Below are 14,933 nucleotides of genomic sequence, written 5' to 3'. Positions count from 1 at the left end.
ACGGCAGCACTTCGTGAAAGGTGGCGGGTGGCAGGGATCAGAGGCGTTGCACAGCGGCTCTCAATTTATTAGGTTAAAAGTGTTCCATCATCACAGGCAAGAAGCTATTCATATATTGAATGACTAGGCTGGATCAGCTGTCTGACCTGCTTCTGTCAGTTTAATGGGTATGATGTTCATTACTGCTCTGTTTCACCGACAGCCGCAGAGCGCCGTTCCTCAGTCCCAGTGTGTCCTCGATTCTCAGAGCTAGTTACAGGTTAGAAGGCTGGAACTCCCAGTGTGAATACACTTTTTAATTACACATGGAGAGAGTATTCTTATTTTTCTTTTTGCACATCATTCATATCAAATAGTTCACTTTCCCCTATAAGCTGAGCTGTAACTCTGATGCAGACCGACATCAGCCCGGCGTGGGGCAGAAGGCAGAGTCTCGACTGAAATCTCCATGATGAGCAATGAGCATTTTTGTTTCAGACAAAAAGAAATCCCCCACCATTTGTCCGTGCCCTACCCACTTCCATTTGCAAAAACATGGATTAAACCTGGATTGTGCAGAGCTCTTTAGTCAAAAGCACTACAAGGTGCACAACAGGCGCACTGGTTGGGGAATTACAGTCGCAGCCTCTTGATATCTTCACTTCTGAAGTCGATACGCAGCGCCAGAACCTGACGCACCTCTGCCGGGGTCAGTCGCCACGTCAGGGGCCCTGAGTTTGGGCCCCAGTAATCCAAGATCTCAGTTACCTGCATTTGAAATAGGTACATGTAAGCAGGATGTATTCAGATCCCTCACTTAAGTATTTAAAAGTAGAAAGAATTGGCAGTTTTGTTTTAAAAAAAATAAGAAAAGAAAAAGAGGTTTGAGTTAAACTGCAGATGTCAGTTTCAGTTTCATCTATAAACCATAAAGTAGCCCGAATGCCCCATTTTACTGTGGCAGTTATTTGAGGTGGAGCTAATTTTCTTATCTTTTCTATAATCTGTATCGTAACCAAAGCTGTCAGAGAAATGTGGTGAAGCAAAAATGACACTTCCTATTGAAATGTAGTGAAATTAAAGTGAATTCTCCACTTTCATTGAATAAATGCACTTAATTGCATTCTGCTTGTAGAGTAAACTGCCATAAACATTAAGATAAAACACATAAAATTAATTTTTATACTCCTGTATATTCTGTGTGTGTATGTGTGCGTGTGTGTTAAGTGATCTAAATTACCCGCTCCAGGTTTAAGATGGTGGCCATTTGTGTGAGACGAGCAAACTTATCTCTGATGGTCCATGTGGTCACAGTGGTGAGGTACGCCACAAGAGACCGAAGCTCTTTATCGAACTGCAGCCCTCCGAGCTACAACAACAACAACAAAACAGAAAAAACAGAAACGGTGAACAAACTACATGTTATACAAAGAATTCATTTAGAGGCTTCCTGTAAACACACAGCGCAAAATAGGACGATGCTTTCATGCAAAGAGGAAGCACCCTCTCCTGTAGGCCTTGCTGGACTCATTAATAAATCATTGCTTGAGGCTTTTCGCCACATGTGTCAGTGATGTGATGTGATGTGATGAGATACGCAGGGTGCTCGGTGCCACCTTGTGGCCGAGCCTGGCTCCTCACCCTGCTGAACGAGCACTTCAAGACAGTCTTCTCCATTTCAATTGATATCAAGCTGGTCATCAGGCTGGTCAGTGTGTCGTAGATGACAGGAGAGAGGGCCGTCTGGTGAGGATGCAGAGACCAGTTAAAGAAAGGATGTTAAGAACTCATATCATATTTGAAGTCATAGCTGAAATGTTGCCGAGACAACATACCTTGAACTCTGCCATAAGCTGCTCCAAGTTAACGATGAGCTGCTGCACCCAAGGGTCGTTAGCTTCATAATCATTAAACTCCTCCTGCGAAGTACACTAGCAGTTACAGCGACATGTTTCATGACCTCTGCTTTATTTCTGATCACTTTTCTCAGCACATCACCTCTTCTATGTTGTGCGAGATGGACAGGAAGCTGCTGATCCACGGCTTGACCTGAGGCTTTATGGCTGTCGTATTTAACTCAGTCAGGCCCTCCTGTGAAAATAAATAAATAAATAAACAAAAATAAAACTTTCATCACTCAGGGGGCATTAGAGTTATTTGACAAGACACCAGTGATTTGAGTAGCTATTGCCTTCAAATTTCTGTTATTTTGGAAAAATAACAACATTGGATTATGGTTCTTTTCCCAGTAATTTTCCTACTAATTAAATAAATAAATTGGACGTTTTTTCCCCTGTGCTGTGGATACTGTTCTGTCACACTAGTCTTTTAAAAACACACTGTTGCACACTTTTGGTCTCTTACCTGTAAGAGATCCTTGAACTTGGTGGATGTATTGACAAGGTCGGACAAACAGCTTTCAATCTTGGCTTGTTCACCAGAGCCGGCGCCCTGACTGAACAACTTGGAGCAGTCATTCTGCGAGGGGGGAGGGGGCACATTTCAAAGCAATGAGGTAAACTATAAATGACAAGATGAATGGAAGAGCGTTAGCACAGAAACCTACCTCAAGGTTCCTCTTTAAAGTTGTGATATTCTCACTGCACACCTCCACATTATTCAGAGTCACCTGAGACAGAAAGAAAAGGGTGAGTGAAGGATTCTTATAAGCTGACATGGGTCAGTGTGATTCATTCCTGTTCTGTTGCTCTGTCAGGGTCCAGCTCGTAGCTATGAACCCTATAGCAGGATGCTTCTTGATTCCAACTTATCTTTTGACAAACGGGTTAAAAGGCTTTTGAAGTAGCGTTCCTTTCAGCTAAGAGCTATTTTAAAAATTAAAGCACTACTTACCTCGCTTAAATTAGACGAGGCTATTCATGTTTTTGCAATCACTGCTGCTTGTTTTAAATTACGCCCTACAACAAAACACCTAAATGTTTAGTTTCTGACTTAATCTGCCAATCAGATACTGCCTGAAAGCGAGGTGGGGATATGTGTGTGTGTGTGTGTGTGTATTACCAGAAATGCAGCCTTGGCGTTTTCAGTGCTCTCGATGCCCAGAGTGTTGAACTTTCCCTGCTGTAAGCTGCTCTGCATCAGACTGACCGCACTGCTGACGCCACGCTGGATGTCCTGGAGCGTCGTAGCCGGGAAGCCCTGCCGCAGCTTATTATACAGCACCTCCCTGACAGAAGACGAGAGACGAAGGAAGAAGGGGTCACACATGCATGAGACAAGAAAAAGTGTAAAAAAGCAAGTATTGAATAATACGTCATCTGGAGAGAGAAACAGTGATCACCTGAAGTCAGACTCGAGCACAGAGTTAGCGTGGTTGATCATGGCACAGAGGCAGTCAATGCTGGAGCTGGATAAAGCTCTACTGATGCACTTCTTCACAATGTAGAAACAGTCATCCACCATGCTGGAGGTCAGCTGACCCTTTTCATACGTATCCATAGTAACAGCCTGAGAAGGAAAATTGAGTTAATTTAGTGTCATTAATACACAGTCAAATTACTTCCATAACACTGATACAGGCCACATGGTCGTTTCATTTAAATGGAAAACTTGTAAACTTTTTTCAGAGCTACACATTTGCATTAAGCCTCTGAAACATCATAAGAATTTGGTTGTTAAAAATTATGTAAAAAGTAGTTACCTAAAATCTCTTAGAGGCACGGACGTTAATGATTCCTAAAGTGAAGTCAATCTGTATGTAGATTTGTACATTTTGCTGCATGAAGCCTTGTGTCTGATTGGTTAAGTCCTCATACATTAAATGATGCCACATAGACAATAAATGCAAAAAAAAGTAAACTGCAGATTATTCTTGTTGCCACGATTAAATCTGATTAAATAACCAATAGTTTTTGTGCAACAGACTCAAGACATCACAGGTTCTCTGTTTGTGCTCTCCTGGTGCTTAAAGTTTGATATCATATCTGTGTTATAACCACTACACAAATACTTTTAAGTGATCAAGTTAATTCTTGCCCTTTAGAAGAGTTCTTTCTTAATTTTCTTAGCTGCCACATGACCAGGGATCCATACTTAAGACGTGACGATAAATAAACCATCATTGTGACAACTGAGCAAACTCTATTCAATTCAAACTGTGATGGGGTTGGTTAAAAGAATAGTTTATCAATTTAGCATTGTGATCCTATAACAGTATCACACATGAAGAAAAAAATCTGAATCACTGCAGCAGAACCAGACATATCATCTTTTTTTATTCCACTTTTTCCTTGTCAAAAACTAGCACCAATATTCCCTGCAATGAAAATTTAACTGCAGACAATGTGGCCAAAGCTTTGGGTCCATTATGCTAGCAGGATGCTAATCTAGCCTTGATTCTCTAGCCTCATAAAGAGATGAGGAGCAGGCTACAGAAGTTTCATTTTCAAATTTCAAGTCTTCAGCCCAGAATGGCAGACTCGAATGACGTCACGTGAGGCAATTCATTACAATTCTTCTGTAGTCATTAAGACATTTAGACAGCTTTTCTCACATATGCAACAGTACTCCCAAACACCTGGAAACAGACTTTTTTTGATATATAAAATTCATTTCCATTGATGATTACTTCATCAAGCATAGAAGTACTGTGCAAATATTTAGAAATAGAGCAAATTACCTTGTTGACAGACTCTCTCATGTAGTACTCCTCCATTGGAATGTAGTAACCAATCAGCTCCTGCATCGTCCTGCTCAGCAAGCAGTGTTTCAGTAGCTTCTCCACATTCTGCTGATGCTCTGTTCAAAATGTAGGGAAAAAACAAAACACTTGATATTTGAAATTTCAGATCAACAGGTACATTTTTAGTTTCATATCTCACAAAGCAGTCATGCCTTTGTGTTTATGTAAAACTACCTTGTGTGACGCTCTGAGCATCCCCAACTTCAAAGTCTGCCAATATACGACGACGCAAGAAGCGCAGGTAGAGCTCCGCCCGTGCATTCATCAGGGTTACTTCTGTCAGCACAGGGTCCAGTTCTCTGTTCATGCAAGGCAAATGTTATAAGCAAAAGCATCATAGAGGAAAACACAGCAGAGGACCACAATGTTGCTGAGACAAACAGAAATACCTGGGCTCGATCCTCTCCCCGGGTACACTCTTCATCATGCTACTCTGGACTATGTGAAACTACAGGAGGAAATAAGGTCATGGTTTGTACAGGTACGCAGTAAAAACAATCACGCGGCTAAGATGTCATTCACACCTTGTTGTGGTATCCTCTCTGCTGGATGAACTTTTCCACTATTTTCTGGGCCTGTCGGTCGCATTCCTGCTGCAGGTGAGTGATGAGTGTGTACAGATGCCCCGGACCGTAATACGTCTCCACAATAGGCTGATGAGTCTCGACCACGCGAGCAATACCTGTAAACATACACCAACACGTTAGTCGAAGCCACTCCAACAAACAAAGGAAAATGTACACAAGCGGAGTTTAAGGGCTGTTTTCTCACCTTCCAGCAGCAACGTCAAAGTGTCTGCAAATACCAGCGGGGCTCTCTTGTCACCCAGCTCCCCTCCTGTAGCCAAGAGAAGGTTCTCCTCAGCTTTAGAGGCAAGCTGTGTGAATATGCGTGTGACAATGACATTAAAAATTAGACATAATATATCTGTGACTATTTATGACCAAAAAACAAAGTAATCTCATGTTTCTGACAATCATATAACATCAGATTAGCTCGCTGTGCTTTTTCTTTTTGTTTAAGGAGAAAACTGTTACACAAATATTGTAGCATTTAGCTGATACAATTTTACAAATATAATCAGTGCGAGATCAAGATAAGGGTCAGGAAAATATTAGTTCCATAGAAATTACAAGCAATCAACAACAAGAAGTGCATACGTTTACCAACAGTAAATAATAGGGAACCTCAGAAATTATGTACTTTAACTAAGGCTACACAGTTCACCGAGTTGGTTATTTCAATAGAACATTTACATCTGGATCCAGATCTTTCATCTGATCTTCATCAAAATACACAGTTGTAGACACTGAGGGAATACAGCTGACAAAATGATTTTATTCAATGCAGGACAGAAAATAACAATTATGTTAAAAAAGTAAAGATATCCTTTGATCCGCACCATAAATGCACTGTTCAATGGTCCATGCCAGATCCAGTGAAAGTTAATTTTGTTCAGATTCTTAGATACACTCAGACAGGAAGAATGTAAACAGGACCAAAAACACAACTGACCTGACTGGAGAGATACTGGCCAAAGCGAGCAAGGCCCTGCTGGTGGAGGCCCAACAGGGGGAAGATCTTGAAAAACCTTTCCACTTGTGCGAGGTCCACCGCTGCAACAGCTTCATCCAACTTCTCAGCAACAATGACCTTCAGTTTCTGCTCAGCCTCCTGAAGCATTATCAGACTAGCATCCACAGCACTGCCTGTGCAGACATGATGCATTGATGCTCTTACATTGCAAACATAGACATTTATCTATTTTGCAGCTGATTTATGCTGCTACATACAGTGAAAGAAAAGAAGTACAGTATAAAAACACACACACAAAATCAATGAAGATTACAGTACTTTTTCACTGCAGTGTAAGACTGCATACTGAGTAATGCACTGATAAAGAACTGGAGGTATCGTACTTTCTTCTCCCTGCCTGCTCAGCTCAATAACTGACTGGTCCAGAGAGAGGTATCGATGGATGTGGGCAGCAGCCTGTTCATAATCTTCGTTACGAAGAGCTGTCTGCACACCATCTGTGCAGAACTTTAGATCGAGGATATCGTCAGCACGCTGGATGACGTTATACAGCCGTGTCTACAAAAGATAAGACATACACTGAGAAATCCGTGTGATCCAGTGCAACATTTTTGAGATAAATACAACCTACAAATGATCACAAACTGTCAGGTCAAATCATATGTTCTGGGGAGATGTTCTTGTGTCAACATGTATGTTATCAACAACAATATGAACCACGCTCCCATGAATAAAAGACTGTGATAAAACGAGGTAAAATCCCAGACAAAGCAGATGTAATAAGTGTGTGTATTTACCTTTGCGAGGTCTAGCTGTCTGACTTTGCGACTGACGTTTTCAGCCAGGCTACAGGTAAACGTGATCATGCCTGACAGCTGACTGGCGTCTCCTCCAATCAACTGTAGGTTGGGCCTACAGAGCATAGAAACAGTTAATAGAACAGAATGTGGTGGTTGGAGCTCAAATAAATGATGATGCATCAGGTGCTTTTGTAACTACACTAATCTACGATATACAAACTGTACCCCATCCTCTGGAGTGCCAGCATCTTGGTGTGAATGGCCCCCTCCTGCCCCACCAGTCTGTCCAGTTCAGCTTCCACTTCCTTCTGTATTAGAGCAGAAGACAATGTGCAAAGTGCAATAAGAGAATTATTTTACTGGATTTAATCATCTCATATCTAATGCACATATTCTGATTTGTGAACTAAACTACACCTAATCCTAATACTACTTCAATACATTCAATTCAACATTAATGTTTTTTTAACAAAACATAAATAATTTGATGAAACCAAACGCATTTGGGGATTATCTATGCATATAGATGTCTGATAAAGAAGGAGAATGGTCAATCATTAGAAAATCTGGTATGTAAGTAGTATAGGACCAAGTAGGGTGAGTGAATAACCTTATTGCATTAACAGCGCCACTATAAGACAACACATTCCTATAAATTTGGGCTTTTGGACTCGCTCTATCTCGTAAGCCTTTCAAGATTCAAGAACAATAATTGACTAATTTTTGCTGTTGTAAACATGAATAAAATGAACGACTTTAAAAAAAAACACCATAAGGGCCCACAATTACCATTTTCTTTTCAGAGAAATGTCATTTTCTTTGGAGTCACTGCCACAATTCTTGAGTTAACAGAGTCATTGCACTTTGCAGCAGCGTATACACCTTCAGGATGGTCTGACGAGGACAGTAACATTAAATGATCTCTCGTAGATAATGTGTTGGGTTGAACTGCTAGACGCTTGAGCTGCTGTCACGTTGGCTAACACCACCAGTCACGGCGTTGTGGGGCCGAACAGTACGGCCAAAATGAACAACACTTCATGATATTTCTGTTAAAATGGGTGTCCTGAAGAATTTTGTACCCTGCTTTCCACCTAGTCTGGAAAACCATAAACAGTAGCTCTAGCCTATGCTGAAAAGGCAAGACGCTAGCTTAATTATTTTGGTCGTAATTTATCGAACCGGACTAATGTCCCTCAGTAGTGTTTTGGCCCAGCAGCGTCCCGGAAGTTTAGGTGGATGACGACAGCGAGTGTACACGTCAAACAAACTGTCATTAACGGTCGTTTAGACGTACCTCCTGCACGCAGAGCTGGTGGTAAACGCTCTCCAGGTCCTCTAGCTCCGTCAGGGCCGAGATGGTCTCCATACTCACTGAGGAGCCTGAATCGCATCTTTTCGCTGCCACGGGTACGCCGTCAGCCATCTTCCCACACAGACCGGACTCAGGAACCGACGTCACAGGTCTACCTTTTCCCTGGGATTGTGCTGTTAGGCAGCTCCTCTATAATAAAGTCAGTAACAGAGACGAGGAAAGCACGACAGAGTCTTAAATTGGGTGAAGGTAACCGCAAGTATGACGTAACAGTGTACGTAACATCAGAACATCATACTTAACAATCATAATATAAACCGACATCCAACTGTTCGTTTGCGACAGCGGTGACAACTGTGGCAGCACACAATCACTACCTTAGTAGTCATACTCAGGGTAAAAATATGCCTGCGCATGCGTTGCAATTTTATACTAGCACGACAGGTAGAATGGACATATTGTAATTCAGGAGTATGTACCATGTGAAAATCATTTAAACGGGCCTTCTGAGGGCCTGTGGTCCTGTGTCTGCTTTGGTTTCATTGGCTGTGGTTTTTATCCATCTGCCTCTGAAACTTCTTCCACCGGAGGCTGGAGGCGAACAGAATTTCATTTTTGGTGCTCAATCCATCAGAATTTATATGTGAAAAATTAAACTGAGTTTTCGCTGTGTGCTCATTGGAACAATATCCCAGTCACTGGAAGTTAAACTGACTTCATCACCGCCTTGTGAACTATTCTGTTACAATTTAACTCACTAATTAGTAAAGTGAGGGGAATATCCTTTTAATCAGATTTACCTACAGTGTACAACTATGCTGACCCTGTGTGCAGACATGAAGAGTGAGAAGCAACACTTAAAAAGCCTGTCCCTACCTATCACATAAATCTCTTTTTTTTTTTTTGCAGCCATGAGTTCACGCGGGGTGGGCGTGGTCTTTGTCCTTGGTATTGGTCGTATTTGTACTCACGTGATGCCACAGTGACGCCAGGACATCACACAACGAGACATGATCACAGTGGGCATAAGAGGAAAACTTTAAAAAACTGTAAAGCAGTGCAACACAATAATGACAGAAAAAAAATCAACTCTCTTTTGCAAAATATATTTTACTAAAAGAGGTTTCATATGTTTACATCATGGCTTAGAATTAAAGAAATTTACAGGAAACCTGAAATAAATTATAACAGCAAAATAACTATGCTGCTGAATCAGGAGGCTTGCTGTCCTCTGGAAAACAAGAAAAATTCTTCTCTTTCCTGCTCAAGCTCTTCCCATCTCTTCTGCAGCTCTGCCTTTTCCTCCTGCAGCTCTTCTTTCTGTCTAATCAAGTCTTTGGCTTCGTCCAGCTGTGCTTTCCTCAATGACTGGATTTGCTCCCTCTCTGCAGCTGCCTCCCTGGCATTCGCTGCACGCAGCCTCTCAAGCAGTTCCCTCTGATGATCCAGAGCCCGAGCCTCCTCCCTCTGTGCTCTCCTCAGTGATTCTATCAGCTCCTGCTCCCTCCTCAACAGATGCTTTTGTCCTTCATATGCTCTTGAAACTTTCGAAGCACCTGTGGGAAGAGGAGAAGAGCAGGCCATATGCTTTACTCTCATTACAATCTTGGATACAGGATGTGGGAACCACAAAAAGAATCTTGATATTTATTTACTTTAAACATTAGCCAGTCATCCACGGTTCGATTCCCCCACCGGACGGGCAGGAAAAATGTGGGTGTGGTGGAGTGATTAATGCGAAAAAAATGCCCCCCCCATTAGCCGGCTGATGTGCCCTTGAGCAAGGCACTTAACCCCCAATATGCTCCCCGGGCGCTTGATGCTGCCCACTGCTCCTGTGTGTTTCACTGCATGTAATTTGCAGAGTCTTGCATGTGTGTGTTCAACTAAGGATGGGTCAAATGCAGAAGACGAATTCAGTGTGTGTATGTAAAAAAATATATACTGTCAATAAAGCTGATTATCGGCCATGTTCAACTGTTGGGATGACAGTGGGCCAGCTGGAAAATTTTAACATATTGTCCACACCTAGTACATGACTACTTATGTAATATTCAAAGTTACCCCTGCTTCCAGATCGAGTATAAAGAAAATGAAGAGGTATAATTATACAGCCTTATTCCAGCTGAATGTTTAAAGTCTAGCCATGATGTTGCAAATCTGGCTGATATTTCAAAGTAATGTCCATTTGATAAAAACAGGGCTGGGTATCTACCCTCAGTACACCAAACTGTGTTCATAGCACAGAGTATTGAGAACTGTCAAGTCCTGAACACTGGCATCCAATCTATGGTCAGATACACAGTCTTTTTACTCTTTAATTTAAATCAAAACCCTGCTTATTTTTACCACATTATATATTATGTTCTACTTAGGTTTGTGCTTAGACAACATTTGTCTTCTCCTGCTTTTCAGCAAGATTACGGACACAAACAGCAGTGATCCATACAACGTTACCTGAAAACAGGCTCTTCTCTGTGGCCCCGAAAGTCTCTGGTGGTGTCAGTGTGTCTCCATTAACATCTGAGGCCTGCGATGAGTGGGATGGGGGCAGGCTCAGCCCGTTGGCCACTAGCTGAGAAAACACCTTCGGGTGTCTTTTTGACATGTGTCGACGCAGGTTGCTGGTGCTGCTGCCTTTAACGTACTGCATCTTCTTCATGCAAATGCGGCAACGAGCGGCAGCCAAACTGTCCAAGCACTCGAAGTGCCTCCAAATCAAACTCCGTCTCTCTCTTACAGGACCTTTCTGTGCAGCCTCCATGATGCCATTAGCGGCAGAATGCAAGTCAGCATCATTCCCCGTAGTAAGAGAATCAGAGCCTCTGTCCTCCAGCGCCACTTCCACTACATGAGGGAAACAAATTTATAATTATGGCTGCAGCAAACTTAATTATTCTGTTATTATGATTTTTTAAAGTAACTAATTAGTTGCTGAATATATAAAATTGTAAATTTAAAATAAAAAAACAAAAAAAAAAACAGTCCAAGTAGGGATGTGGGGGGGGAGTAGGATGTGTGAACTTGAATTTCCCTCGGGATCAATAAAGTATCTATCTATCTATATGATATACATTGGGAATTTATATTATTATGCATTTTTCCAATAATGAAAGTGTCTACTTTCTTGGATCCAGTCAGTGCAATTAGGCAACTTGAAATCTGCTACGAAACAAAGAGGAAGAAGAAGAAGAAGATGAATAACAACAACAAGCAGCACAGCTCACTGTTGCTGCAGTTATGATGTCAAAATCAAGCACTTCATTGTAGGCTACAGAGCCAGACGTTTTGTCACCAGCTTGGTCTTTTGTACAGTATCAGAACATGACAACATGGTTGCAACTTGAAATACAAGTTCCACAAGTAACGAGAGGAGGGGAACAAATGTAGGAGTTTTAACACAACAAATTTCATAAGAGCAACGGAAAATTACGTCATCCTTCTTTGCTGACTACATCTTAGCTTTTCTTACCCTCAGGTGTTCATCAACTACTAGTCATGAACTTCTTTTTAAAATACAAAAATGTGAAATTATTGGTGTTCTTATCAGTATTGGTCAGGTGGTTATCAGTTATCTGTACTGACTGAAGAAGAATCCACATCATGCATCTCGAATCACAAGTACTCAGAGCTCAGTGTGACACAGATGGAAGTTCGGACGCTGTGTATAATTTAGCAGAATGTTAGGATTTGCTAATCCCTTTTGACATACACTCAACTGAAAACAGTTCAAAGACAATGTAACTGACGCTTTAACTCGTTTCACTTGTTTGTGTTTAGACATTTAAAATTTGTCTTCTCCTGCTTTTCAGCAAGATTACCGACACAAACAGCAGTGATCCATACAACGTTACCTGAAAACAGGCTCTTCTCTGTGGCCCCGACAGTCTCTGGTGGTGTCAGTGTGTCTCCATTAACATCTGAGGCCTGCGATGAGTGGGATGGTGGTGGGTTCTGCCCATTGGCCACTAGCTGAGCAAACACCTTGGGGTGTCTTTTTGACATGTGCCGGCGCAGGTTGCTGGTGCTGCTGCATTCAAAGTACTGGATCTTCTTCATGCAAATGCGGCAACGAGCGGCAGTCAAACTGTCCAAGCACTCAAAGTGCCTCCAAATCAAACTCCGTCTCCGTCGTACAGGACCTTCCTGTGCAGCCTCCACGAAGCCATTAGCAGCAGAATTCAAGTCAGCATCATTCCCCGTAGTAAGAGAATCAGAGCCTCTGTCCTCCAGCGCCACTTCCACTACATGAGGGAAACAAATTTATAATTATGGTTGCAGCAAACTTAATTATTCTGTTATTATGATTTTTTAAAGTAACTGATCAGTCGTTGAGTGTATAAAATGGTGAGAGAATTGTAAATAAAAAAATACCCAATACAAGTAGGGATGCATGACGTATATTGAAAATTCCACAAGTGATAAGAGTGGAGGGAAAGAGTGTATGAATTCTAACTACATCTTAGCTTTTCTTACCCTCAGGTGTTCATCGACTACTAGTCATGAACTTCTTTTCAAAATACAAAAATGTGAAATTATTGGTGTTCTTATCAGTATTGGTCAGGTGGTTATCAGTTATCTGTACTGACTGACTGAAGAAGAATCCACATCATGCATCTCGAATCACAAGTACTCAGAGCTCAGTGTGACACAGATGGAAGAGTTTGGACGCTGTGTATAATTTAGCAGAATGTTATGATTTGCTAATCCCTTTTGACATACACTCAACTGAAAACAGTTCAAAGACAGTGTATCTAACGCTTTAATTCGTTTCACTTGTTTGTGTTTAGACATTTAAAATTTGTCTTCTCCTGCTTTTCAGCAAGATTACGGACACAAACAGCAGTGATCCATACAACGTTACCTGAAAACAGGCTCTTCTCTGTGGCCCCGACAGTCTCTGGTGGTGTCAGTGTGTCTCCATTAACATCTGAGGCCTGCGATGAGTGGGATGGTGGTGGGTTCTGCCTGTTGGACACTAGCTGAGAAAACACCTTTGGGTGTCTGGATGACATGTGTCGACGCAGGTTGCTGGTGCCGCCGCCTTCAAAGCACTGCAACTTCTGCATGCAAATGCGGCAACGAGCGGCACCCAAACTGTCCAAGCGCTCGAAGTGCCTCCAAACCAAACTCCGTCTAGATTTTGCAGGGCGGCCATCACTCGCCTCCTCATGCGTCATTTGGTCTGCTGGGGTGCCATTAACAGCAGAGTTCAATACAGCACCATCCTCTGTGGTAGAAGCGTCAGAATTCTCCAGCGTCACTTCCACTGCATGTGAACAAATATAAAAATTTGGCTGCAATTATTAAATAATTTTTAAGTAAGATTTCCTTTATTGTCCCACAATGGGGAAATTCACATAAAATGTCAGCAAACTGTAAACATCACAAGATCTCAAAACCCAATGTAACACCTTCATTTTTATTTTGTTTGACCAATTCAAAACCCAGTTTAAAATAATATAAAACCAGCAGCAAAGCCTCACATTTGAAAAGCAAATATCTCTGCTTGCTAGATTACTTCTAAACTAAAATAACAACTAATTATTTTATTCTTAACTATCTGCTATTTTACTGGATCCTTATCAATTTCAGATGCCACGGGTGGTAGTAAACACACAGGTGCAAGTAACAGCTTTAATGATGGCCGGCTGGTTGGTTTGGTCATTTAAACTGATTACCGGAGCAGAACTGTTCGCTGTCCATGTCCGTGTCTTGATCACCGTTGATGGGGGTAGTTTCTGGCAGCCTTCCCTTAATTTTCTTGAACTCGGTGGGATGTTGGACACGTAGATGTCTCAGCATGTTCGTGGTGGGGCCCTGTCTGACCAGATAAGCTGAGCAGAGCAGACACTGGACCGACTCCGTGTCGACGTTTTTAAAAAAGCCCCACACTATACTTCTTTTACGGACCATGTTTATGGTTGGTGGCGGGTGATCACCGGAAGCCTGTGAAATCCATGTAACGTAATGCGCATGTGCAGCCTTGTCACAGCCCTTCTACGGAGACCCTGAGAGGTCCTGTGGCCGTGTCAGTATGAGAAACAATTGCGATAATAACATTTACGTTTGTCGGTATGTTAAAAGTACGAGCTTCTGCTTGACCGATATACCAGTGTCATTTCCGTTTGCGATTGTTACGTTTTTCCACACTTTACCACGTGATTCGTTGACGCAGCTAGCGTCATTTCCGGGGAGGGCTGTCAATAAAGGCTCGGAACGAAAACTGAACTAAACTAAACTGTGAATAGGAATGTTTTCATGTTGTTCATTTTGTCGTATAGTACGGAGATGATCACATTTAGTCCTCATGACACTCCTATAATAATATCTGTATTATCTATAATGGTGGATAATTTCTAATGAAAAGACGTTTAAGTGTGCTTTATCATTTGGAAGCCTAAATGAAAAGGGGATATTTAAAGTTTGTGACCATTGTGATCATGTTTATGTATACTGAATCATGTGTGTGATGTTTGTGATGCTGTTGAATTGTAACACGATACTGACGAGTGTATAATGCAATCTAGCTCAACAGCACCACATAATGCATCCTCCAAAATTATCGTGGAGTTGAATATAAGCTCTCTCAAAAAATATA

At 41.8% G+C, this 14,933-nt stretch overlaps 2 protein-coding genes across 4 annotated transcripts; both read right to left on the bottom strand.

Annotated features, from left to right (window-relative positions):
• Window positions 1–49: 49 nt before the first annotated feature.
• cog4 (component of oligomeric golgi complex 4) lies at window positions 50–8,853 on the bottom strand. 3 transcript variants are annotated; one of them, XM_046385911.1, is made up of 20 exons: window positions 8,812–8,853; window positions 8,315–8,521; window positions 7,243–7,325; window positions 7,015–7,129; window positions 6,601–6,775; window positions 6,197–6,390; window positions 5,453–5,558; window positions 5,206–5,363; window positions 5,071–5,129; window positions 4,856–4,980; window positions 4,619–4,737; window positions 3,281–3,447; window positions 3,001–3,166; window positions 2,546–2,608; window positions 2,344–2,457; window positions 1,978–2,070; window positions 1,815–1,898; window positions 1,621–1,722; window positions 1,220–1,348; window positions 50–747 (listed from the first exon to the last, which is right to left on the bottom strand). In XM_046385911.1, exons 1-20 carry the CDS (start codon window positions 8,812–8,814, stop codon window positions 613–615), a joined length of 2,397 nt encoding a protein of 798 aa, XP_046241867.1. In that variant the 5' UTR covers window positions 8,815–8,853; the 3' UTR covers window positions 50–612. The 3 variants fall into 3 exon arrangements, with proteins under 3 accessions (XP_046241867.1, XP_046241876.1, XP_046241886.1); XM_046385920.1 differs by lacking the exon at window positions 8,812–8,853 and adding an exon at window positions 8,631–8,743; XM_046385930.1 differs by lacking the exons at window positions 8,315–8,521; window positions 8,812–8,853 and adding an exon at window positions 7,900–8,088.
• Window positions 8,854–9,422: 569 nt separating this feature from the next.
• LOC124057512 (zinc finger BED domain-containing protein) lies at window positions 9,423–14,488 on the bottom strand. Its single transcript, XM_046385864.1, has 5 exons — window positions 14,014–14,488; window positions 13,197–13,601; window positions 12,187–12,576; window positions 10,790–11,179; window positions 9,423–9,888 (listed from the first exon to the last, which is right to left on the bottom strand). The coding sequence occupies exons 1-5, from the start codon at window positions 14,246–14,248 to the stop codon at window positions 9,545–9,547; spliced, it is 1,764 nt and encodes a 587-aa protein (XP_046241820.1). The 5' UTR covers window positions 14,249–14,488; the 3' UTR covers window positions 9,423–9,544.
• Between the last annotated feature and the right edge of the window lie 445 nt (window positions 14,489–14,933).

Source organism: Scatophagus argus, chromosome 1, assembly GCF_020382885.2.
Source record: "Scatophagus argus isolate fScaArg1 chromosome 1, fScaArg1.pri, whole genome shotgun sequence".
Taxonomy (NCBI): Eukaryota; Metazoa; Chordata; class Actinopteri; family Scatophagidae; genus Scatophagus; species Scatophagus argus.
This window is presented reverse-complemented; position numbering and strand designations above follow the sequence as displayed.